Genomic DNA, 27,467 nt, shown 5'->3' with positions numbered 1-27,467 from the left:
TTAATCAGCAAGGGGTGCTGCAAATGTCTGACTATCCATAATGTGATGGTTTAGATAATTTGTGTGTATGTTGCAGGCTTTCTCTGTCTTGTTGGCGTTGGAAGACTTTGAGCGGCGGTTTTCCCTTTGCTGTGAAGACGAGGAGAGAGATGCCCTGACCGAAGAACGCAGGCACAAGCTGCAGCAGCTCTGTGACATCTTGAGGGGAAAGGAAGGAATTGAGCGGTGAGACCAGATAGGAATTTGTAACGAAACGACCATAATCGTATATACAGAAGGTAAAATAAGTATTGAACACGTCGCCATTTTTCTAGGTAAATATATTTCTAAAGGTGCTATTGACATGAACTTTTCACCACGTTGGTAACAACCCATGTAATCCATACATAGACACTAAAACATATTTAGAAATGAAGTTATGTGTGATAAAATGGAATGACACAGGGAAAAAGTATTGAACGCACGAAGAAAGGGAGTTGCTGAAATTCATTTACAACTTTGGACAAAATCCTTGTTAATGACCGCTTCAAGATGCTTCAGGTATGATTTTGGCCCATTCTTCCACACAAACCGTCTTCAAATCTTGAAGGTTCTGTGGGGCTCTTCCATGGACTCTGATCTTTTAGTTCTTACCATTGCTCTTCTATTGGATTCAAGTTCAGGTACAGTAATTGGCTGGGCCATTCTAGCAGCTTTGGTAATTGTTGGTTATCCTCGCGCTACAATTGTTAAACAAAAGAGCTAATATGGTTGCAGCAAAACACCGACAGAGGTGCAAACCCTCCCCTCAGATTATAATAGTGATAAAAAATGGTGTTGCGCTCCACACAGAAACTAAATTAAATCCAATAATAGTGAATAAATAATCGCATACAAGATCTAAAACACACCTATGCGATTATTACAAAACAATTGATTTAAACTATATCAATACCCTATATACATAAAATCATTATAAAGTGACCAGTATAAATATTCAAGTAGTACACATATTCCTAGTAAAGTGCAAGTGAAACAATAGGTAACGAAATCACAAATAGTAATGATGGCAATCCAAAAAGTGTACAATCCAAAGTGTGTCTCAATCCATGAAGTGTATCCAAGTGAAAAAATATATACGTTAAAAAATTGTATAAAAGTAAAATTCAATAAATAAACAGAAAAAGTAAAAATAGATATAAAACACAATCCAAAAAAAATTCTTAAAGTGTCTCTATTTATAGAAAAAATAGCAATCCATATCAGGTCATGCAAATAAGTGAGTTCACACTGTGCTGTGTAATAGACTAGTTCTGTGAACAAACACGGGATAATTCCACCGGTGATCTCACAAATCCTAAAGACGGGTGCTCGCACACTGAGTGCCTTACCTCACTGCTGTCAGTTAAACAGCAATACGTTCCAATGGTTAAGGTGTATGTTCTCAGCTGATATAGATACCCCAGGCAATCCCCTCCAGGTACTCAGCCATGGACCATAGATCACACCCGGAAAAAAGAAGAGGGGCTCCAATAGTGAAGTAATGTCAAACAGATTTTATTATAAAAAGGACATAGTCCTGGGTACTCACATTTAATAGCACAGTTAAAAGCGAAAATTACAGCTAAAAAAACGAACGGACTCCTCGTTCGTACCCCGGACGTCGCTTCCGGTATCCTCCTAAGCCAATCCTACGCGTATCGTCATTGATCACGTGACTTCATCAGGGAGTCTTTTTGACCCCCAATCTCACATTTAAGAGGTCCTGTCATGCTTTATTTCTATTACAAGGGATGTTTACATTCCCTTTAATAGGAATAAAAGTGACACTTTTATTTTTACACTGTTTAAAAAAAAAAAAAAAAGATAAAATAAGAAAAAAAGCTACAGACCTCCTCTGTAACGCAAAACTTGCAACCTGTAACATTTTTTAAATGTTGCATATGGAGATTTTTAAGTGCAAAAGGTTGTCGCCATTCCACGAGCGGGCGCAATTTTGAAGCATGACATGTTGGGTATCCATTTACTCTGCGTAACGTTATCTTTCACAATATAAAGAAAAATTGGGCTAACTTTACTGTTATATTTTTTTAATTTAAAAAAGTGTATTTTTTAAAGTGTAATGTAAAAATGTGCTTGTAAGACCGCTGTGCAAATGCGGTGCGACAAAGTATTGCAATGACTGCCATTTTATTCTCTAGGGCAGTGATGGCGAACCTTGGCACCCCAGATGTTTTGGAACTACATTTCCCATGATGCTCATGCACTCTACAGTGCAGTTGAGCATCATGGGAAATGTAGCTCCAAAACATCTGGGTTGCCAAGGTTCGCCATCACTGCTCTAGGGTGTTAGAAAAAAATGTGTATGATGTTTGGGGATTCAAAGTAATTTTTTAGCCCAAAAAAAAGAGGCTCAGTCCTTAAGTGGTTAAGAATGTCTTCATAGGTTTTTTTTCCATTCATCCTTCCTTCAATGATATGAAGTTTGCCAGTGCCATATGCTAAAGACAGCCCCACACCATGATGTTCCCACCTCCAAACTTTACTGTTGGTTTTGGGGTGATGTGCCATTTGACCTCCAAACATGGTGTGTATTATGGCATCAATAGAGTTCAATTTTGGTCTCATCTGACCAGACTATTCTATTTCACAGGCTAAATGTTGTTCAGCAAACTTTAAACGAGCTTCAGCATGCTTTTGTCTTTACTTTTTTTTTTTTTTTACTTTACTTATTTTTTTAAACAATTTTACCTGCTAATTCCAGGTCTTTCTGAAGCTCTCCACAAGTGGTTCTTGGCCCTTGGTCAACTCTTCTAATTATTTTCACTCCTCGCTAGAAATCTTGCAAGGATCACCTGGTTGTGGTCGGTGTATGGTGAAATGATGATGATCTTTTCACTTCTGGATTATGGCTCCAAGAGTGCTCACTGAAACATTCAGAAATCCTTTTGCAACCAATGCCATCGGTATATTTTGCAACAGTGAGGTTGTGAAGGCCTTGAGAGCTTTTTGCTTTTACCCATTATGAGATGTTTGTGTGACATCTTGGTAATAAGACCATCATTTGAGACTGAACCAGCTGACATTAATTTGTGCTGACAAGGGGCAGGATTGCTTTCTGATTGCCGATGGATTTTAGCTCGTGTCTTGGTTTCCATGCCTTTAGGCAGCTCCCTTTCACCAGGTGTACTTTTTTTCCCCCTGTGTCATTCCACTTTATTACGTATAACATAATTTCTGAGCTTATTTGTTTTGGTTTCTTTGTATGGATTGCATGGGTTGTTACTGACATATGGGGAATGCCAATAGCACCTTTAGAGATATATTTACCTAGAAAAATCGTGAAGTGTTAAATACTTATATTAGCAGCTGTATATCTTGGGTTTAATACTGCAATGGTGTTTTTTCTGCTTGGGACTTATCTTCCATTGTTTTAGTTCTGTTTCCTCTGTTACAAACTCGCCTCAATGCTGCTGTAAATGTAGAAAACGACCACCATGTACAGTGCCTTGCGAAAGTATTCGGCCCCCTTGAACTTTTCAACCTTTTGCCACATTTCAGGCTTCAAACATAAAGATATAAAATTAAATTTTTTTGTGAAGAATCACCAACAAGTGGGACACAATTGTGAAGTGGAACGAAATCTCTTGGATAATTTAAACTTTTTTAGCAAATAAAAAACTGAAAAGTGGTGCGTGCAAAATTATTCGGCCCCTTTACTTTCAGTGCAGCAAACTCACTCCAGAAGATCAGCGAGGATCTCTGAATGATCCAATGTTGTCCTAAATGATGGTGATAAATAGCATCCACCTGTGTGTAATCAAGTCTCTGTATAAATGCACCTGCTCTGTGATAGTCTCAGGGTTCTGTTGAAAGAGCAGAGAGCATCATGAAGATCAAGGAACACACCAGGCAGGTCCGTAATACTGTTGTGGAGAAGTTTAAAGCCGGATTTGGATACAAAAAGATTTCCCAAGCTTTAAACATCCCAAGGAGCACTGTGCAAGTGATCATTTTGAAATGGAAGGAGTATCAGACCACTGCAAATCTACCAAGACCTGGCCGTCCCTCTAAACTTTCAGCTCAGACAAGGAGAAGACTGATCAGAGATGCAGCCAAGAGGCCCATGATCACTCTGGATACAAAGGAGCATGGGGGAACTCATGTCCACAATGGGGGTGGTACTGACGCAGCCCCTAATCCACAATGGCTCATAAGTGATATGGTCCAGAAATATTTGGACAGAATAAAGGTGGAGAAAGCACCTGGACCTGATGGCATCCACCCACGGATCCTAAAAGAATTGAGCTCTGTAATTTCAAAGCCATTGTATCTAATTTTTAGGGACTCATTAATGACAGGAATAGTACCACTGGATTGGCGCAGGGCCAATGTGGTGCCTATATTTAAAAAGGGAACAAAGTCTTTACCAAGTAATTATAGACCCGTTAGTTTAACTTCTATAGTTGGGAAGATACTGGAGGGATTAATAAAAGACCACATAGATGAGTTCTTGCAGGAAAAAAATATTTTGAGCAACAGACAGCATGGATTCATGAAAGACAGGAGTTGTCAGACAAACCTGATTTCTTTTTATGAGGTGGTAAGTAAAACCTTGGACAGAGGGTCGGCGGTGGACGTGATATATTTGGATTTTGCAAAAGCATTCGATACTGTTCCGCACACACGGCTCATGTGTAAGATAAAGTCTACAGGTTTGGAAACATCAGTTTGTAGATGGATAGAAAACTGGCTAAAAGACAGAATTCAGAGAGTAGTGGTTAATGATTCTTACTCTGAATGGTCTAAGGTTATGAGTGGTGTACCCCAAGGTTCAGTGCTGGGACCCTTACTTTTTAATATCTTTATAAATGATATTGGGTCTGGGATCAAGAGTAACATTTCCGTCTTTGCAGATGACACCAAGCTATGTGGTGCAATAACGTCCTTACAGGATGTCGCCAATTTACAAGCAGACCTCAATGCTCTAATTGGGCGACTATGTGGCAGATGAGGTTTAATGTTGAGAAATGTAAGGTTATGCACTTGGGGGCTAAGAATATGCATGCATCATACACGCTAGGGGGAAGTACAGCTGGGGGAATCCATAGTGGAGAAGGATCTGGGGGTTTTGGTAGATCATAAGCTCAATAATAGCATGCAATGCCAAGCTGCGGTTTCCAAAGCGAGCAAAGTCCTTTCCTGTATTAAGAGAGGTATGTACTCCAGAGAGAGAGATATCATTTTGCCCCTGTTCAAATCATTAGTAAGACCTCATCTGGAATATGCCGTTCAGTTTTGGGCACCAGTTCTCAAAAAGGATATCGGGGAACTGGAGAAAGTGCAGAGAAGGGCAACCAAACTGATAAGAGGCATGGAGCAACTCAGCTATGAGGAAAGATTGGAGGAACTGAATTTATTCACTCTTGATAAGAGGAGATTAAGGGGGGATTTGATCAACATGTACAAATATATAAGGGGTCCATATAGGGAACTTGGTGTCGAGTTATTCACTTTAAAGTCAACAAAGAGGACAAGGGGGCACTCTTTACGTCTAGAGGAGAAGAGATTTCATCTCCAAATACGGAAAGGTTTCTTCACAGTAAGAGCTGTGAAAATGTGGAATAGACTCCCTGCAGAGGTGGTTATGGCCAGCTCAGTGGATTGCTTTAAGAAAGGCCTGGATTATTTCCTAAGTGTACGTAATATGACTGGGTACTAAAATTTACAGGTAAAGTTGATCCGGGGAAAATCCGATTGCCTCTCGGGGATCAGGAAGGAATTTTTTCCCCTGCTTTAGCAAATTGGATCATGCTCTGCTGGGGTTTTTGCCTTCCTCTGGATCAACTGTGGGTATAGAATTGGGTATATGGGCTGGTATATGTATATGTGTATGTGTGTGTGTATGTATATATATATATATATATATATATATATATATGTGTGTGTATATGTATATGTATGTGTATATGTATGTGTATGTGTGTGTGTATGTATAGTATATATATTTTTTTTTTTGGTTGAACTGGATGGACTTGTGTCTTTTTTTCAACCTGACTAACTATGTAACTGCAGAGAACTACAGCAGAGGTGGGAGAGTCTGTTTATAGGACAACAATCAGTCGTACACTGCACAAATCTGGCCTTTATGGAAGAGTGGCAAGAAAGCCATTTCTCATAGATATCCATAAAAAGTCTCGTCTAAAGTTTGCCACAAGCCACCTGGGAGACACACCAAACATGTGGAAGAAGGTGCTCTGGTCAGATGAAACCAAAATTGAACTTTTTGCCCACAATGCAAAACGATATGTTTGGCGTAAAAGCAACACAGCTCATCACCCTCAACACACCATCCCCACTGTCAAACATGGTGGTGGCAGAATCATGGTTTGGGCCTGCTTTTCTTCAGCAGGGATAGGGAAGATGGTTAAAATTGAGGGGAAGATGGATGCAGCCAAATACAGGACCATTCTGGATGAAAACCTGTTGGAGTCTGCAAAAGACCTGAAACTGGGACGGAGATTTATCTTCCAACAAGACAATGATCCCAAACGTACAGTAAAATCTACAAAGGAATGGTTCACAAATAAACGTATCCAGGTGTTAGAATGGCCAAGTCAAAGTCCAGACCTGAATCCAATCGAGAATCTGTGGAAAAATCTAACCTCACTGAGCTCGAGCTGTTTTGCAAGGAAGAATGGGCAAGAATTTCAGTCTCTCGATGTGCAAATCTGATAGAGACATACCCCAAGCGACTTGCAGCTGTAACCGCAGCAAAAGGTGGCTCTACAAAGTATTAACGCAAGGGGGCCGAATAATTTTGCACGCCCACTTTTTTTATTTTTTTTATTAGTTAAAAAAGTTTCAAAAATCCAATAGATTTCATTCCACTTCACAATTGTGTCCCACTTGTTGGTGATTCTTCACAAAAAAATAAAAATTTTATATAAGGGGGCCGAATACTTTCGCAAGGCACTGTATTTCCCTAGTTCATTTACAAGAAGATTTATGGTAATAAAGGCAAGCTTTGTTTAGGATTTGTGAGTCCTATATCTTCCCCTTAATTTAAAGTAAACCTAATCTTTCCACGAGAAATTGCAACAGGGTCACCTTTTTAAATCCTCCTTACCCCACCACTTACTCTTACCTTGCCCCTCCACTCAATTGACTTATGTAAGCTACCAACTGCTCAAGTTCTAGCTTAACCACTTCCATTAAGAGCAACTTTTTTAAAAATATTTACCCATATAAAATATGCATTTTGGGCTATAAAACAACTTAAAGTGAAAGTAAATTTCCCCCCCCCCCCCCAACCCCCCATCGTTTTCAGCCAAGGAAGCTGCCATCTTTCCCTCTGTTTAATCTACAACTGCCACGATGCACATGTGAACAGTTATGACACCAGCCATTGGATGGTTTGACAGGTTGGTTGAGAGTACAACCAATGGGAGTATTGCATTTCCGACACGTTTTATGGATGGGTTTGCTTCTGCTTTAAAACCCTTGAACATTATATATTTTCAGAACACATGGATCCTTTAGAAATAATTTTTTTGCCTGAAATGATACAATCCCTTTGTTTCACTACGTGGAGCATGTAACATGTTCTCGCTCCTGCAGCCTCCTCCCGTTCACTTCCCTTCCTAGGGTTCTTCTGCCTGCACCTGTTGTCACAATTTGAAAAGAGCACGGCTGTGCAGACAGCCACATCCGCACGGCCACGTGATTCATTCAGAGTTCCGTGAATAAATGCCTACAAGTTTCATCGGCCTTTGCGGCTGATGGCTTGTAGTTCTCTGTGAACTGCGAGGGCCCTGGTGAGCACTCTTATAGTTCATTGGGCTTCCTGTCATTAACTGCCTGCCCATATGAGGTGTGGGTAGATGGCTACACTGACAGTTTGCAGGAGCCAGACATTGCATATGATCTTCTGATCGCAGGTGCAATGTTTTAGTTCCCAAGAAAAAAAAATGAATTGTACTCCTTTATAAAGAGATCAGGGGTCTATTAAACCCTTAATGTCTCCCCTGCACATTTGTTTTATTGCCCTGGATTTAATGTAAAGTCTTGACATACAAGCACATAGCTTTTAGGTGTCAGAACCTTTTTGTCTTTTCCAGCAAGCCCTCCAGCCTGCCTTGGACCTTCTTTGAAGATACAGATTTTCTGAACATGGAATCACATATGCACCCTCCCTTTCACAGACTTTGCATCCCAAGGGGCAATCGCTAGGGCCTCTTAACAATGCAGAGGCAGTTAATGACGTTGCCAAAATCTTTCTAATGTACAGGTGCATCTCATAAAGTTAGAATATCATCAAAAAGTTAATTTATTTCAGTAATGCAATTCAAAAAATGACTTGTATATCTTGTATAGATGCGTTACTCAAGCGCAGTTATATATTTCACACATTTCTTTCGTTTGAATTGTGATGATTATGGCTCACAGCTACTGAAAACCCCAAATTCAGTATCATAGAAAATTTGAATATTACATAAAACCAATAAAGTTTTTAATGCAGAAATTTTGGCTTACCAAAAATTACGTACAGTATAGTATGCGCTCAATATTTGGTTGGGGCCAAATGCATGATCATTAAACCAAGTATTGGTACTTTTGGCAGTGTGCTGGAAAAGGAAATTGGCATCTCTGTAAAACTGGTCAGCAGAGGGAAGCATGAAGTGCTCTAGAATTTCCTGGTAGAGGGCTGCACTGACTTTATACTTGATGATAAAACACAGTGGACCAACACCAGCAGATGTAAATCAAGGTCCCAGAGTCTGGAAGAAGAGCACAGAATCAAAGTCGCATGAGGTCCAGTGGGAAGTTTCCACAGTCAGTGATGATTTGGGGAGCCATGTCATCTGCTGTTGTTGGTCCACTGTGTTTTATAAAGACCAAAGTCAGCGCAGCCCTCTACCAGGAAATTCTAGAGCACTTCATGCTTCCCACTGTTGATCAGTTTAATGGAAAGTTCATTTTCCAGCAGAACTTGGCACCTGCCCACACTGCCAAAAGTACCAATATTTGGTTTAATGATCAAGGTATCATTGTGCTTGATTAACCAGCAAACTTGCCTGACCTAAACCCAATAGGGAATCTGGGTTAATGTCAAGAGGAAGATGAGACACCAGACCCAACAATGACAAACCACTATCAAAGCAATCTGGGCTTCCATAACACCTCAGCAGTGCCACAGGCTGATAGCCTCCATGCCATGTCGTATTGATGCAGTAATTCATGCAAAAATGACCCCGTCCAAGTATTGAGTGCCTACTATACTGTATGTGGACATACTTTTCAATAAGCCAAAATTTCTCTATTAAAAAATCCTTTTTTTTTTTTTTTTTTTTTTTATTGGTTTTGTGTAATCTAATCTGAGATACTGAAGTTTGGGTTTTCACTAGCTGTAAGCCATAAACCTCAAAATTAAAAGAAAGAAAGGCTTGAAATGTATCACACTGTATGTAATGAATCTATATAATGAGTTTAACTTTTTGAATTACTGAAATTTAACTTTTTAATGATATTCTAATTTTATAAGATGCGTATATGGTTGCCATGAAGGGTATTTTTCTTCTTGGCAAGAAAGTTTCCCTAAAAGAAAAAAAAAGCATTTTAGTATTTGTCATGGAGGTTTTAAAAACGGTCAAGCCCTTCCAGCTGACTGACAGTTGGTTTCCTTTTGCCCACAGAGCAGCTGAGGAGCAGTTTGTCCAGATCATGTGCATTAGGAAGGGGAAGCGCCTAGTGGCTCGGATCATCCGCTTTTTGCCACTTCAGCTAAGTGAAGCTTTACTATCCACCACTGCGCAGAGTTTGCCTTTCCTTATCAAGAAGGATTATCAAGACCAGGTAATGCGCTACACTTAGGAAAAATCTGAAGCTGCTTATTTTCTCTCCCTGCAGGGTATACTCATTAAACTTTCTTTCGTCCCTGCAGATACTTCCCTACCTGGTCAACCCCTGTGCCCATGTGATTAGCCAACTGTCTGCTGCTGCTCTCACTTTCCTGTTACAGAGTGTCTGTGGTTCTGGAATCTCTGCCCCCCAGCAACAGTTGTCATCTGTCTTACAGAACAAGGTGAGTGCCTGAGCTTGTGGGTACAGGGTAGGTAATTTTAAAGTCCATCTCAGGGCAAAAAAACACATTTCCTACCACCCATCCCCTCCCAACTGTTTACTAATTTAGTTTTTTCGTATATTGAGGGACGATTCTGGCTAAAATGAGGAACATAATTTTTTTGCTTAGAATAAAGATCACAATTCTCACAGCATAACATATTTCTAATTATACAAAAAAATTGGGCTAACTTTACTGTTTAGTATTTTTATTTTATTTAGTAAAGTGTATTTTTTCCCCAAAAATTGCGTTTGAAAGACCGCTGTGTAAATTGTGTATTCTCCAGAGTCTCTGCTAAAAAAATATATAATGTTTGGAGGTTCTCATTATCTAGCAAAAAATACCAATTTCATCTTGTAAGCAACAAGTGGCAGAAAAAGGTTTGGTCTTTTAAATTGTTAAACTGACCTCTTTTACAGACCACATTCATGCCTTTGATCTAAAAGAACTAAATTCTACTTTTATAGTTATCTCCCAGCTCTGACAATGTTCTGATAAACTTGGCATGCTGCCTGGGTTTTTTTTTTCTTTGACAGCTGTCACCTGTCCGCAGAGAATGGCTCTGCACTAAATCGAGGAAATGCTGTATTAATTGAAGCAAAGCGAAATCGCCATTTTTTTTTTTTTTTTTTTTAAACGATTAATCATGCAGTGCTGTTATAATCCATTCATTTTCCAGATACTGCTTTCAGCGCCAAACTTCCAGCTGCGACAGTGAAGCAAAGCTGATATTTACCTTATATTCACCAACCGACACAGCTCCTCTCTTAGCCATTGGGTTGTTAGCCTCATCACTAGGAGAATACTATGCATTAGTTGTAACAAAACACTCAGAATCCTTAGTTCTGCCCAGGGGGGCGGTTCCTTTGGGTAACAACCCTCCCGTCTGCAGACAGACCTCAGTTTTATTTTGCCTAGTGAAGAACAAGGACCTAGGAACCCTGTGGGCCCATCGGTCTGTGCTTTTTTGATGCAGAAGCTTGGCTTTTTGCGCAAGATGAATGATCCTGTGATCTGCTATCAACAGCCGGCTGGGTGCCAGGCTGGATACCCTTATCCTTGTAGTCTCCCCAGTCTGGCCATCGAGCGTGTGCAGGCCACAGCTACTCGCTCGGCAGGCCACCACGAAACCTCCGCTCCAGAGGTGGTCATTGAGCTTTTATGCTCCGGGGCATACATATGACCAGGCTGTTGATGTCTGTGTTACAGTATGCTGGGCCAGCAGCTACCCTGTACTGATCAGTGAGTAGTTCTGCAATGGAATGTCTCCCAGTTCTTCAGGACTGGTAAGTACAGCTCTCCCTGCCTCGGTGGGGCTGAGCAGCTGGGCATTCCTTGGGAGGTCAATTCGTGGGGTCCCTCACCTCCCTCTCTTCTCTCCCTGTCTTCCCTCCTGCCCCCCCCTCCCTGGAGGGATGCTGCATGTGGCCGCTGAGCGGTGTATGTGTACATATACAGGGGATCTCTGTGGGCTCTCATCTGGGATGGGTGGCTGGCTGGCTAGCGGTGTTCTGGTTCCTGTGTTTTATACCCCTGGAAGGTGCCTGTGAGGGTCTGCTGTGGTCTGGTACAGCGATGTGTCTCTGCCATCCTTTTTTCTTTCTGTACCTCATGGAGCTGCAGACGGCCATGTTAAGTGTTGGCGAGGGCAGCATGCCTTCCCTGGGCTTCAGCGGCCATTTTCCAAGTGATCTCCTATTCAGGACACTGGCGGCCATTTTCTGGAAGCCTGAACACCTTTTCAGTGTTCTCTGGCAGAAGCATGGTACATGTGATCTCACAAGTCCCCTTCGGGTGGCGGGCAGGGTAGGGTCAGCATGGCTTCAGATACTGGTGTTCCACCGAAATCCAGGCAATTGCAAACGGGTCACTTGCGGATTGCGCAGTGCCCATGGACACCCTGACGGCGGCCCTCATTTCGTTGCCAAGATGGATGCGGTGCGTGGGGAAGAAAGGTGCATTAGAGGCCCCTGCCCCCCCGTCCTCTGGGGAGAGCTCTGACGCAGACTCAGGTCCTGCTGAGGCTGGTGACCCCTGCCCTGTCTTGTCGGATGAGGCTGGCCAGGACCGTTCGGACAGTGAGGATGAGTCCTCGTCCGGGCGTGACAAATCGCTTAAAGATTCAGGAGCCAGCGAATCCCTCTGCTGATGTACCGGTCCCTTTTGGGTCCCGCAAGCCAGCACGTTCACCTAAGGTGTTCCCGTATCTGACTTATTTTGACAAGTTCATTTACAAGGAATGGGGTCGCCCGCAACGGACCTTTTCGGTCCCCAAATACATGGCGGTGTGTTACCCTTTTGAGGAGAGCCTTCTTAAGAAATGGTCGGCTCCTCCGTTCGTGGACCCCCCAGTATCCAGATGAAGTAACCACGATCCCGGTTGAGGGGACTCCTGCATTCAAGGATCCCACGGACAGGAAGGCCCGAGGCAGTGGCTCGTTCTCTGTTTATGGTTGTGGGGTCCGCCGTGCAACCAGTACTGGCATCCGCACTGGTGTCGCAGACACTGACTGAGTGGGAAAAACTTTTGCACTGCGAATTGGGAGAGCAACAGGCTTCTCCTGTCTGTGTGGAACTAGCAGACCAACTAGTGCAAGGCCTTAAGTATGTCTGTGACGTGGCCCCTCTGTTATCCAGGGCTTCAGTGTCAGCTGTGGTGCTGAGGCGCCTGATTTGGCTAAAATGCTGGTCTGCTGACCAGGCATCCAAAAAACCCCTGGCGTATCTTCCCTTCCTTGGTGACCGGCTCTTTGGAGCCTTCTTGGATGACCTTATTAAAAATGCCACCGGTGGTAAGAGTACCTTACTCCCACAGGCCAGGAAGGCTAAGGAGCCACACCGTAGGCAAGGGTCCTCTTCTTTTTTTTTTTTTTTTTTTTTTCGCTCACAAACAGCCTTTTCGTCCGCCCGGAGCCACAACAAAACGTCCCTAGCCCGACAGGAGGTCCACGGACGGTCAAAAACGTCCCTGGAACCGCAAGCCTACGAATAAAAGTGCTACCGCATGAAGGTTTGCCCCCACCCATGTCTTGGGTAGGGGGTCGCCTTCGGAAGTTTGCAGCTCGGTGGTCCTCCCGGTTATCCAACCAATGGGTCTGCGATCTGGTTTCCACAGGCTATAAGATAGTTTCTCTCTTGGCCACGAAACAGATTCTTCCCCTCCAGCATACCCGTATCCCCGGCTCGCTGGGAGGCCTCCTTGGGGGCTGTAAGGGACCTGCTGAATCGTGGGGTGATTGTACCGGTTCCGGAATCGGAACGCTTCCAGGGATTCTACTCAAATCTGTTTGTGGTTCCCAAGAAGGAAGGGGTATGTTCTATCTTGGACCTAAAAGCCCTCAATCACAAAGGGACTACCTGGCATCCTTAGACATCCAGGATGCGTACCTGCACATACCCATATGCCTTCGGCATCAAAAGTTTCTGCGATTTGCAGTCGGAAGCCCACTACCAGTTTGTGGCTCTTCCTTTTGGTCGGGCATCAGCCCCCGAGTCTTTACCAAGGTATTGGCTCCACTTTTGGCGTTGCTACGGCAACGTGGGATTGCGATCATGGGATACCTAGACGATCTCCTCCTGAGGGCATCTTCCGTCTCAGAATTAGAAGAGGATGTGGCGATCACCATGCAGACCCTGCGAGAATTTGGTTGGCTGTTGAACCTAAGGAAGTCGGTGATCGTACAGACCCAGCATCTGGAGTACCTAGGCTTGCTGCTGGACTCCATGGAAGGGAGAGTGTTTCCCCCTTCAGAGAAGCTGCAGACTCTGAGATCCGCAGTAAAACTGATGAACCGCAAGTGGTCGTTGCTCTGCTTTTGCATGCTAGTACTGGGCCTCATGGTAGCCTCCTTCGAAGCAGTGCCTTATGCCCAGTTCCACACCAGAGTCCTGCAGAAGGAGATTTTAACAAAATGGGACAAATCTCAGTTGTCCCTGGATCGACAGATCCAGGTGAGCCAGTCAGTCAGAGACTCACTGATATGGGGGTTGAGGTCCCAGTGATTCAGTCAGGAAAATCATTCCTACCTCTGAAATGGACCGTGATCACTACGGATGCCAGTCTAGGGTGGAGTGATGGGGGTTCAGTCGGCTCAGGGCCTCTGGTCGACAGAAGAATCCAAGTTGCCGATCAATCTGCTCGAATTGAGAGTGATCAGGCTGTGCCTCTCCACATGGTCGACGAGACTGCAAGGGAGTTCAATCAGGATCCAGTCAGACAATGCCACTGCGGTGGCATACATCAATGACCAAGGGGCAACAAGAAGCTCAGCCGCTGCAAGGGACGTCGCTCACATTCTTCCGTGAGCAGAGCGACACGTACCGGCCCGGTCAGCCATTTACATACCGGGAGTGGAGAACTGGCAGGCGGACTAACGGAGTCAACAGATGCTGGACCCAGGAGAATGGGCATTGCATCCGGACATATTCAGGTTACTGTGCCTGAAGTGGGGCACACCAGACATGGATCTGCTGGCCTCCTGTCTCAATCGGAAGGCGCCAAGATTCGTGTCCAGGACAAGAGATCCGTGGGCAGACTCGTCAGACGCGATGGTGGCTCCGTAGGATCAGTACCAGCCGATCTATGCCTTTCCGCCACTAAAACTGTTACCACCTCTGCTTCACAGAGTGGAAGCCAAGGGGATCCCAGTGATACTGGTTGCCCCAGATTGGCCTCAGCGTCCCTGGTACGCAGACCCGGTGCGTCTGGTGGCAGACGCTCCCTGGCGACTGCCGTTGCCAGAGGACCTTCTGTCTCAAGGCCCGATTCTCCATCCTGCTTTACTATCGCTGGCTTTAACGGCATGGCTATTGAGAGCCAGGTGTTAAGGAACCGGGGGCTGTCGGACTCTGTGATCCCAACTATGTTGAGAGCACGGAAATCTTCTTCTCGGAAGATATACCATCGTACCTGGAAGGCCTACATCTCCATGTGTGAGGAGAAAAGATGGCATCCGCGCTCCTTTTCTATATCTAGGATCCTGCTGTTTCTTTAGCAAGGAGTAGACCAGAAATTGGCGTTAAGCACCACTAAAGGGCAAATTTCAGCCTTGGCTGTCTTTTTTTCCTTTGGGATTTTAACCTGTTGTTGTTGGCGCTTCAAAAACCGCCGTTTGAAAATATCAGGGAGATTCCCCTGTTGACTCTTTCCCAGAAAGTGGTCTTCCTAGTGGCCATCACATCAGCCAGGAGGGTTTCTGAACTGGCAGCCTTGTCTTGCAAGTTGCCCTATCTGGTTATCCACAAGGATAAGATGGTGTTGCGTCCGCAACCGTCTTTTCTACCGAAAGTGGTCTTGGCTTTTCATATAAATGAGGACATTGTATTACCATCTCTGTGTCCTAAGCCGAAGCACCCTAAGGAGGTGGCCCTTCACGCTCTGGATGTGGTTCGGGCTCTAAAGGTGTATTTGTCTGCCACGGCTACCTTTCGGAAGTCAGACTCTTTGTTTGTTTCAGTGGCTGGTCAAAATAAAGGCAAGGCGGTCTTGGCCACCATTTCTAGGTGGATCAGACATATTGTAGTACAAGCCTACACCTTGAAGGCACTGTTTTTGTGGGTAAAGTTTCCTTAGTTCCCACTTGCCATGGTGGAGGAAGTTTTATGCTGTTTTTCCCACCCCTCATTTGGCACTGCTTGGGGACATCCCAATGGCTAAGAGAGGAGCTGTGTCGGTTGGTGGATATAAGAGAAAATAGGATTTTTTGTACTCGCCGTAAAATCCTTTTCTCTGTAATTCACCGATGGACATAGCACCCGCCCCTCCTTTTTTCTCTTTACGTTATACTGCTTGTCGATGTACTGAGGTCTGTCTGCAGACGGGAGGGTTGTTACCCAAGGGACCACCCCCCCTAGGCAGAACTAAGAGTTCTGAGTGTTGTGTTACAGTGATAAGGCTAACAACCCAATGGCTAAGAAAGGAGCTGTGTCGGTCGGTGAATTACAGAGAAAAGGATTTTACGGTGAGTACAAAAAATCCTATTTTTCCACGAGATACTGCTTTCAGTGCCAAACTTCCAGCTGTGATAGTTAAGCAAAGCTGATATTTGCCCACCCTTTCTTCTCCCCTTGTTCACAAAACGCCTTTTCATATCTGACATCTGGCACTGGAAAAGCTCACCCTTCAATGGAAGTTGGGTTCTAGCACTTTGTTTCCAGGGGCTACACACTAAATATTTGCTCGGAGCCCCCTCCTCAGTTTATCATGTCCAACCCTCCTGTGTCACAGCACAGATTAGCGGATGTCAAGGCAGCCCTAACTGATCTTTTGGCTCAAGGTATCATTAGCTCCTGTGACAGGTGTTTTACTACAACCTGTTCAGTTTCCAGACCCAAAAGGGGGGGGGGGGGGGGATTTGCCTTATCTTGGATCTCTAAAACAGTGAATGTCTTTGTTGAAGCACAGAATGTTTGTGCTATGTAATCTACTAGGTTTGTCATCATCTCCCTTCACCAGGGAGTCTTCCCTAGCCTCTGTGGACATAAGACTTGTGCATACATGTTATATTTCCAGAGTTTTCCTGCACTTTGCTGTGGGTCCCCTTCACTTTCAGCTCTCAACACTGCTGTGCTATAAAGGCATCCCTATATATGAACTAATGTTGTGGGAGCAGCACAGCCTTGTCCGTCCATACATTACAAGGATTCATATAGATGCTAAAACGTCATAAATCAGTGTTGGAACTGACTCGTCACTTGGCGTTTCTGGGTCTAGCCTTGGACACAACTCAGGCCAGAGTTCTTTCCTAAGAAAAGCTTCACACTCTCCTATACCAGACTTTTGCTCTTCATTCCAGGAGTCTTCCAACTCTCCTCTTCTGCAGGAGAGTCCTTTGTCTGGTGGTAGCCTCCTGCGAAGCAGTCCCATGTGCCCAGATTCACTCCGGACTCCTATTACACAGCATTATGTGTTTATTGCACAAGTCATTCTGGTCTCTGGACAGGCTGATTTGTCTGGTACTGAGGACCAGGTTGCCCCTGACTTAGGAGTCCTGCTCTTGAGTCGGAAGTCCTTCTTTCCCATCTTTTGGAAGATCCTTACGACAGATGTTAGCCTATCAAGCTTATGAGAAGTCTTAGATATCTTGTTACAGGGACGTCGGAGGACTCTTGCTTTCCTTAACATTCTGGAGTTTAGGGTGGTTTGGCTGTCCTTGCACTACTAGACTGTCTGGCTAAAGAGTCATGCAATGCAGATTCAGTCAGGCAACACCATGGCCATATTTGCCTGATCTGTTTACATCCCAGGCATGGAAAATTATCAGGCAGATTTCTTCAGCTGGCAACGTGTGGACCTGGGGGAGTGGTAGCTACACAGGGAGGCGTACCAAGATCTGTGTTGCAGATAGGGGACTCTGGATGTGGACCTGCTGGCCTCCTGGCTCAACTACACACTCAACAGGTTTGACTCCTGCTAAAGGGCTCATCTACTGCAGGGGTGTAGAAACTTGTTTCAAAGAGGGTCAGATTTGATGAAGTGAACATGCGCCAGGGCCGACCATTTTGCCTGACATTCTTTGAGCCCTTAAAATGAAATGCAAATTAACTATTTTATGCAAAGTTTATTGCAAACTGCATACTTTTCATTTTGTTACATGGATGACAAATCTAAACAGGTGTGAAATACTTTTACCAAGTATACATGTTGTGTCCAAATATATTTATAACTGATTTAGACCAACTAACATTAACTGAGATTTTACAATGTATTCATCTCAATTGGAAAAAAAACTTGTCTTCCCTAATGTGAAGGGTGAACCTGAGATCTAGACTGCAGCACATAGACTAGGTCTGGTTCAAAGGCAGTGGTTTTGATGTGCAAAACATCACGCAGTTGAGTCACTTAGTCCTGTCCTTAATGCGGTTCTTAAAGTTCATAGCAGAGAATGTCTTCTCACACATATATGTTGAGCCAAACAAGCTTAGCATTTTCTCAGACAATGTTCAAATCTCTTGTAACTGGCTCTTATCCAGTCACAAGAGAGCTGTTGGTGATGACTGCGTAACTTGCTGTCACAATGCAGCTCAATGTGCTCAAGGTGCAGCTGATCTGGAGCATCATCTGGATGGAGGATCAATAAATTAATCTCCATCACCACCCACTGCTTGGAGTCTGCATTGCAATGCCAACCCACGAAAGGTTCACCGCCCTGTAATACTTGAAGTCAGGAAGGCCAATGCCCCCTTTTACCTTTGGCAAAGATAATCGTATTTTTATATGCGGTGACTTATGGGACCAAATAAATTCCCTAATTATCACTCTAAGCTATTTTAAAAATACCAAAGGGATGCAGATTGGCATAGCTTGGAATATGTACAATATCCTCCGGAGAACTGTTATTTTTTAAGGCCTTGCCCCGCCCAAACCATGTCAAGGTCAGTGTATGCCAGTGTTGGAGTTCAGTTTTCAATCCGTACAGCAAGGGTAGCAAATTGGAAGAAAACAGGTGCGTCAAGTCAGGGGTGATGTTAATAACCAAATACCGTATTGATTTGTCAGCCCAATGAAGCACAAAATACGAGCGCATACTGTGGACTTCAGAATCACGAACCATTATGTTCAACACCGCTGACTTAATAAAATGAACCTTAAAGTTTGACAGTACCCCATACGCCTGCTAGAATATTTGGAAGCAAAATACGTGGGTTGGAGACCAAAAAGATTGTCATCTGCATAGGCCAAGGTTTTATTATGCCCTGAGGGCTTCTGTATGCTCATTATATTGGGGTCATCTCTTAATGGAACACAGGAAAGGCTTTAGGGTCCAAATTAAAATTGAGGTGAGGGGCTGCCCTGTGTCGTCTTGTTTGTTATATTGAAAAAGAGTGCCATTCATTTACCCGTACTGCCACTGAGGGGGTGGAATAGAGAGAGCGGCTCCATCAAAGTATATTAGGACCTAGTCCAATGTGATCCAGGGTGGTCTGCATGAAATGCCAGGCCACCCTGTTGAAGGCCTTTTCAGCATCTGTTGAAAGCAAGAGAGAGGTGCTTCTGGTGGAGCAGGCCATATGGATAAGGTTGAAAACACTGGCAGTGTCGTCCCTTGCTTCCCTCAATGGTACAAAACCTGCCTGATCTAAGTGCATCAGTTTTGAGATGTGCGATAAAAGTCAATTTGACAAACTTTTTGTTGAGAAGCGCGATTGGACAGTAATTTCCACATTGGTATGGGTCCTTCCCTTCTTTGGGTATAAGTGATATATACACCCTCAGTGTGTCCGCTGGCATGGAACCTTCCCCCTTCAGAATATTATAGGCTGTCAAGAAATGAGCCATCAGCAGTCGAGAAGGTGTGATAAGTCAACGTGAAACCATCAGGCCTCGCCACCTTCCGAGGTTTGGTTTGAGCTAAGGCTACGTTGAGTTCCTCAGCTATAATCTCAGACTCCCTGCTTTCCATCGCAAAGTCACGTGAATCGATGCGTTGTCGGAAAAATATATGAAGTCCATTTGGGAGGAGGCTACAAGATTTTCACTCCCACCCGTTCAGGTTTAGAAACTAGTCACTGGTCTCTACATCAGGTTCTAGCTCTATCTTAAGCAGCAAAACTTTTCTGTAACTATATCACAATTTCTCTGACAATCAGCATCCTAGCCATCATTGCTAATGCATGTGGTGCCGGCAAACAGGCGTGGCTGTGTTCCTGTAAGGCGCAAACAAAAAAAACCCTTCAATCTTCTTGTGCCTAAGACCCTCCTTTCTTACTGAGGCAGGCACCTCATTGCAGACAATTCTTTCCTCTTTGATCCCTTGTCTTTCCAAAGAAGATTGCTTTACACTGTTGTCACAGCCATCAGAATCTACCTCAAAGCAACATATTGGCTTTTTGGGGTCTGCTTTGTTAAACATACACAGCCTTCTGTTTAATTGCTTGCCTACCACAGATCTCTCCATAAGGAGTACCGGTCACATGCCTATTGATGTCATAAGGATGTTAACATTCCTTGTGACAGCAATAAAAGTTGGAAAAAAAAAAAGTCAGTGGAAAAATAAATAATGAAGAAAAAAAAGTATGTGTCCAATTCCCCCGTGCTTACGCGCACAAACAGTGATCATCCCACTCATGTGAGGTTTCACCACAAGTGTTAGATCATGGGCAGTAATTACAGCACTAGACCTCCTGTGTAAGTCTAAATGGGTAACCTGTAAAGGCTTTGAAAACTGCACCTGTGGATAGTAAAATTTACGTAATTTTTCACAATTGCATGAGCGTGCACAGTTTTAAAGTGTGACATGTTTGGTATCTGTTTACTCGGCGTAATATCCTTTGTTTTACCCAAAATTGGACAACGGTGCACCATTTCGCCTTTGTTCACCATGGCGCACATGCATTCGCAAGAGTCCTGCTGGACTTAACAGTTTGTTTGGCAGCCATGGCGCATGCAGCTTCGCCGCACATGCGCAGTAGCCTTTATCTGGGCGTACGTAGATTTGCGCCTTACGCGAATAAAGCCACGCCTGTTCGCCGGGACCACGTGCATGCATGCTCAGAAAGTTCCGGTGCACAGCCAACTTATTCAAGCTGTATGCCAAGGATGCGGTGCTTCCAGAAGGCAGCCGTGGGACACAGAGCAGACTCTGAACAGGCAATTGCAGCAGATTATTTCTCCTTACCTGGGTCATGTGAGTCACCAATTGTTGCTTGGCAGGCTAAAGGTGCTTAGCAGGATTGTTGCATAGGGACTCCATTCTGAGGTGTTTTAATACTACACTTAAGTACTCGCGTTTTGTGGCTAGTAAATGTCTTCAAAAAAGAGGAGTGGGACTAACACTATAAGGAAGGGCACACCTATGTCAGTAGTTCCTGAATGACCTAGTAGTATCCCTAGTGTTTGTATCACCTGAAGGGCCAGGGGCTTCCGGGCAATCTGAGCCGCTGCACCTATCTGTTATTGTGCCTACAGTCAACGCTGCTGCTTCACCCTTTATCAAAATGATGAACTGTCCTCTGCCCTAACCGGTTTAGAGCACTGGATTGCCTCCACCCCGCAGGGTGGCAAGAAGCGTGACAGATCCCCCCTTCCTGGAGCTTCCTAGTTTGGAGCAGGAATGGGTTGAGGCTGCGGAAGAGTTAAAAGCTCAGGATTCTGTGGAGGGCCTGGCAGATGAGTCTGCTTCCGTGCAATCTGGATAAGAAGATATCCAGTTGATATTTGCCTCTGTCACAGAGGCTTTTCATCCTGACTCTGACCGAAATGGTTTGTTCTGCCTTTAAGTTGCCTCTTGCAGAGGTGATGAGCCCCCCTGGTCCTCTTGGGATCCCTGAGGCCTCTTCAGGCTGCACAGGCTTTCCCTCTACACCCTCTGCTGGAACAAGCAGTGTATGCAGATTGGGAACATCCTGACAGGATTTTGTTCCTCTTAAGAGGTTTTCCCTTTTTATATCCCATGGATGAAAAGTTTTTTAAAGGGAGCATGCCACCCATAGATGCAGCAGTCTCTTCCTTAAACAAGCACTTAACTTGTCTGGCAGATAACGCACAGGGCTTAAAAGACCCTGTTGACAAGAAATTGGAGTCATTATAAAAGGCTTCCTTTTCTTTGGCCAGCTGTTTCAGTAATTGGTATCTGCCAGTCCGTAAAGGAACAGGTCAAACGGCCTTATAGGCATAACCAGGAGGATGATCTGCCTGAAAATAAGACAAATATTCCTTGAGCGCTGTGTTTTTGCTGTTGACGACTTAAAAGGATTCAATACAGCAGGTTTCTCATTTGGCTCTCTGTACATATGCGCAGACTTTTGTGGCTTAACTGGTCAGCCAAGCTTCCTTATGAAAAGTTATTGTCAGGTGTCCCCTTTCATAGGGAGCATTTTATTTGGACAAATGCATTCAAAACATTTCCGGAGGGAAGAGTTCTCTACTTCCTGTGAAGAAAAGCACCAGGCATCCCTTGTTTAAAACTTCAGGGACTGCTTCCTCAAGTCTCAGTGCTAAGGCAGTTCCACCGCCAACAGGCACTAGGGTCAGGGGGATTCCGCAAGGCCAGGGCCAGAAAAAGCCCTGGGTCCAAAATTCTTCTAAACCCAGTACCAAGTCGTCCTTTTGAGGAGACGCCTCACTCAGGTGGGGGGAAAGCTGCTGCACTTTACGGACGTTTGGAGAACAATAATTCAGGATGAGTGGGTCACCTCAATTATATCTCGCGGTTACAAGCTGGAGTTATGGGGGGTACCCCCTCAGGTTTTTAAGATCCTGCGTTCCCTTGGATCCTCCAAAAAAACATTGCTTCAGGCACTACATCATTTAGTGTATCGAGGAGTGATTGTACAGGTTCCTGTATCTGAAGGAGTGAACCTGTTTTTACAGTTTAAAAACCAAACTGGGTCAGGAGGTCAATTTTTGGACCTAAAATCCCTGAACCAGTATCTACTAATCCAATCCTTTTGGATGGATTCTGTCCGCTCAGTTGTAGCCTCTCTCCAGATGGAAGACTTTTTAGCCTCCATCGATATAAAGGACACGTATTTACACGTACCTATCTTTCAGCCTCATCAGAGGTTTCTGCGATTTGCAGTAGAGAAATGTCATTTTCTGTTTGTGACTCTACCCTCCCCGGGTGTTCACAAAGCTCCTAGCCCCCGCACTGGGTCTTTTTAAGGACCCAACGGATCCTGGTGCTTGGTTATCTGGAAGACCTCCTGTTTAGAGATCACTCATTACAGGCTCTACAACAGAGCATAACATGCACAGTGCAGTATTTGAAAAGGCTTAGGCTGGATCATAAATACCGAAAAGTCGGCCTTGAAATCAGCGCAAGGTCTAAAGTATTTAGGTCTGATCCTAGATACGGTCCAAGCAAAGGTATTCTTGCCACCTGCAAGGATCTGTTCCCCATGAAGGATCAGGTGTGTCAGGGGGCACCAAACGACCCTCCATTCGGCTCTGTATGAGCCTTCTAGGGAGGATGGTATCCTTCAAGATGGTGCCAATGCCCAGTTCCATTCCAGGCCTCTACAACATCTTGTTGGCTTGGAACAGGAGAGGACAAGCCCTGGATTATCCAATGTTCTTATCTCCTTGGGTGCGCTTAAGCCTAAATTGGTGGTTCTAGGATCAGAACCTGCAAAAGGGAGGATCCTTTGTCTCGGTAACTTGGAAAGTATTACAGATGCCAGTCTCTCAGGCTGAGGAGCGACCCTAAAAGGGTTCACAGCTCAGGGGAAATGGTCAAGGACAGAACAGATCCTGCCTATAAACATCCTGGAATTACAGGCAGTAAGACTGGCCCTACTGTTCTGGACGGTGGTGCTTCAGGACTACCCTATCAGAGTTATGAGTTTGCCAACGTTGGGGATGGCCAGAGGTTGACCTACTGGCATCCAGGTTCAACAAAAAGCTACAGCAGGTATAAGGTCTGGAAGACTATATTGCTTGGTGTGAAGCCAAAAAATGGCATCTTCGGAAATACGTGATTAGGAGAATTCTCTTTTCTACAGTCAGCTGTGAAAATCACATTGGCTTTGAGTACAATCAGAGGTCAAGTTATGGCCCTATAGGTTTCTATTCCAAAGGCCTTTAGCCGCCCATTCACTGGTCCAAACCTTTATGCAGGGGGCAACTCACTCGCTTCCCCTCATTAGGTCACCTATGTGTCCTTGGGACTTGAACTTGATGCTGTCTGTGTTATTTTGAACCAATCAAGGAAATTCCATTAGACTTGCGGTTACGCAAGCTAGCCTTCCTGATGGCTATCTCCTCAGCTACAAGGGTGTCAGAGTTGGCGGCCCTTTCATGCAGTGAACTGTACCTGATCCTTCACCATGACAGGGTCATGTTATGACCGGTTCCATCGTTTTTGCCAAAAGTGGTGTCGGCCTTTCATTTAAATCGGGAAATTATTTTGCCTTCTCTCGGCCTCGTTCGGTGGAAGAGAGACTGCACTCCTTGAACGTTGTCCAGGATATGCGGAGATCTGAGGATAAGACTTTTTGTTTTACCAAAAGGACCCTAGAAAGGGCAGACAGCTTCCATGTCCAATTGGGTCTGTCAATTGCTCATTCAGGCCTACTGTCTGAAACTTAAAGTGCCTCACTTTAGGGTGAGAGCTCATTCTACCAGGGGTGTAGGAACCTCCTGGACTTTTTGCCATCACGCATCTGCGGCTCAGATTTGTAAGGCTGCTACCTAGTTTTCAGTGCATATGTTCACAAAAATGTTATCAAGTGGATGTTCGAGCAGCCGAGGGTTTGGCTTTCGGCCGCAGTGTACAAAAGGTCTGATGGCTATTGTTTGGCAGGGTGTCTCCCTCCCCTCAAGGCTATTGCTCTGAGGCATCCCAGCAGGTAATGAATGTTAGCCTAACTCTGTCCCATGATGTATGAAAAGCAAAATAGGATTTTTTTCGTCATACTTGCCTGTAAAATCCTTTTGAGTACATCATGTGACACATAGGCCCCTCCTCTTTTTGAGGATTCAGTGCTTGCTACAAAACTGAAGTACTTCCTGTATGGGATGTGTATGTATATGTGTGTATATATAATAATTTCCGGTCTAAAGACCTTTGGACTACCAGTGTCAATACACCTGAAGATGAAGTATAACCCTATAACACTATTTGTCCCATGATGGACTGAAAGGGATTTACAGGTAAGTATGACAAAAAAATCAAATTTTTCCCCCCAAAAAAACTGCGGTTGAAAAAACGCTGTGCAAATACCGTGTGACATAAATTGCAAAACTCGCTAATCTTTTCTCTAGAGCAGTGATGGTGAACCTAGATGCCCCAGATGTTTTGGAACTGCATTTCCCATGATGCTCATGTACTCTGCAGTCTGGTGGAGAATCATGGGAAATGTAGTTAAAAAACCTCTGGGCCGCCAACACTGCTTTAGGGCATTTTCTTTAAAAAAAAAGTTTTGGGGAATATATTTTCTAGCACAAATTACTGATTGTAACACGTAAACAAAGTGCCAGAAAAGGCTTGGTCTTTAAGTGGTTAAAAAAGTAATTTGTTCAACTTACCTTTTGAGTGTGCAACATATTTGAATATCCAAGTGAAAATTGATCATCTCAGTTTTACATATAACTGATTGCTTCCTTTATTCATGATGTAGTTTGGACTGACATTAGTGTGCCAGATTCTGGGAAGAGCTGAAGAGCTGATGAGTTCTGAAAATTCCACGACACTGAGTCAGTCACTCTGGTATGTTATAAAGCAGTGGTGTGAGCACTGGATTTGAGTTGGGACTATCTGGGATTTCCAAACAGTAAACCTACATTTGATGGTTTTTATTTGTGTAAAATGGGTTTCCCCACCTTCCATAGCCTCTAGGTAAAAAAGTTACGATCCCCATTCTACTGCTGAAGTGCTTGGCAGGCTGAAGTCTGCTATCAAAAAAATAAAATCTGCCCTTTCTTTACAGCACCATTACATTTTATCATAGTGCCCATAGATGTCACTCCAATTTTTAGGACCGGGTTCACATATGTGCGGTCTGGATTTGACAACGGAATTTCAACCCCCTCTGGTGCAACTTTGTGCAGCAATTCAGGAGCGAATTGTCAAAGTGTATGACAATGGAAATCCCACCTGAGCCATGCTCAAAATCATACTGGACTCTTTAGAAATGTGCAGCAGCAGGCATGCACATATGTGAACCAGCTCCATTGAAAAGACTGCAGGTTCATGTCATATCTGATGCAGGTCAATACACATCCAGATATGCATATATGTGAACCCCCCAAAGTGAATGAGTAATGGGGTACATTGTACCCCTACTCATTTACCAAGAAATAAATAAAAACACAGTTTTTGACAGTTCCTTTATTAGAAATAAGAAGACAATGTCCCACCCCCCAGTGTAGATCCATCCTCAATCATGGCCACTGCCGGACCCAAAAAAAGGGGAAAAAAAGAGCTCTGCTTCCGATGAAGGCTTCCTCTGCCTGCTCCACCACATGACTATTCTTAAATAGGTAAGGGTTGAGGCCACCTGGCACGTCACAGGTGCCACAAGGTGACGTTCACCGACCGGTGCATGTTTAGTCACATGGGGTGTAAATGGGGCTTCCTGCCGAAGACCCTCACACAACCACCGCCCAGGGTTGTGGGGAAAAGGCCCTTGTCACCATAAACAAGCGGACAAGGTGGTTGGGTGGGGGCGTGTGGCCTGGTAAGGTTCAGGAGCCCCCCCACCCACACATGCTCGGATACATTCTTGCCACTGCAACCGGCTCCATAGAAATACGGTTTAATTCACATGTCATGTGGGGGTTGGATGCGGCTCAAAATGCACCCTATTCGCATATATGTGAACAGAGCCTTAGTGTTTGTCTTCTGTATAGTTACAGCAGTTTCTCAGCCGTACATGATTTTAATTAGTTGATTTTAGGCTTTTGCATTCTCTAAACCTGTTAATATTGGATTTCTAGCCTATGCAATGTTATCTTAGCATGGTTTTCATACCTGCTGTTCCATGTCTTTCAGGACGCCTTTGGTTGCACAAGTCGCTCAGTTCCTGCTGCAGATCCAAGCCGCCTCTCTGGCCCAGCCTCTCTGCTCTCCAGTAACTGCTCTGCTTCACTTCTCACGGTACCTTGATGATCAGACTTTCGAGCAGCTTCAGTCTAAGCTTAGGTGAGAGCCAGATAAACCAGCAAGAAAATATAACTACTGAAGCCACTTGGAGATATTGGAAACCAAGGCAAGATTCAACCTTACAGTGAAACTACACTGCATCTGAGCACCACAAACAAAAAATGCTGTTTAATTTTTGGTATTCAAAGCAAACTCGCCCATCCATCCATGTCTCCATGCTGAGAAATCATTTTTGAGAAAAACGCCTCCTAGCATTTCTGGCTGTGGCTATCTCGAGTAAGGGCAGGTGATTCACGTAGTATTTACTTCCTGGATTTCATCTGCCCTTAGCTCAGCAAACCCCACCTTCCCTCCTGAAAACTGGGATTTATGACATAATTTGCATAGGCATGAAAACCAGGAAGTACCTGAAGAAATATAAAAAAAAAAAAAAAAAAAAAAAGATTAAAACAAATAGGATATACTTTCCTATCTCTTTAATGATACCAACATAAGGATTGAGAGACTGAAATTTTGCTTTATGCTACGCTTAGCTTGAATAGCGATGTTGATGGACTGAATCTCTAAGTGAATGATTTGGCTAATGCAGCAGCATCAGTGTTTTTCTAACCATCAACACTAAAAAATAAAATAAAAATGATATGTCAGTTGCATGTTTAGTGATCTGCCTGGGGTCCAGCTTTAACAAGAAAGTGGAAAAAGCGCAAGGGCTTTGCATATTTACTACTAGTTAAATCAGAACTAAACTCTCCTATGCTTTTATAGGCAAGAAAGCAGCCATCCTTGCCTCTGTTTAATCTGCATTTGCCATGGTGCTACGCAAC

General features: G+C 44.2%; 1 protein-coding gene across 2 annotated transcripts in view; it reads left to right on the top strand.

Annotated features, from left to right (window-relative positions):
• PATL1 (PAT1 homolog 1, processing body mRNA decay factor) overlaps positions 1-27,467 on the top strand; it is a 130,650-nt gene that overhangs the window by 91,543 nt on the left and 11,640 nt on the right. The window contains exons 14-18 of one of the 2 annotated variants that reach the window (XM_077454730.1): positions 77-225; positions 9,675-9,834; positions 9,923-10,063; positions 25,160-25,248; positions 26,533-26,682. In XM_077454730.1, the coding sequence (XP_077310856.1) occupies positions 77-225; positions 9,675-9,834; positions 9,923-10,063; positions 25,160-25,248; positions 26,533-26,682 (689 nt within the window). The remainder of the gene's footprint in view (positions 1-76; positions 226-9,674; positions 9,835-9,922; positions 10,064-25,159; positions 25,249-26,532; positions 26,683-27,467) is intronic. The other variant, XM_077454732.1, reaches the window with a different exon arrangement.

This window comes from Lithobates pipiens, unplaced genomic scaffold (genome assembly GCF_037356315.1).
Source record: "Lithobates pipiens isolate NorthernLeopardFrog02 unplaced genomic scaffold, aLitPip1_a1.2 Scaffold_25, whole genome shotgun sequence".
NCBI lineage: Eukaryota > Metazoa > Chordata > Amphibia > Anura > Ranidae > Lithobates > Lithobates pipiens.
This window is presented reverse-complemented; position numbering and strand designations above follow the sequence as displayed.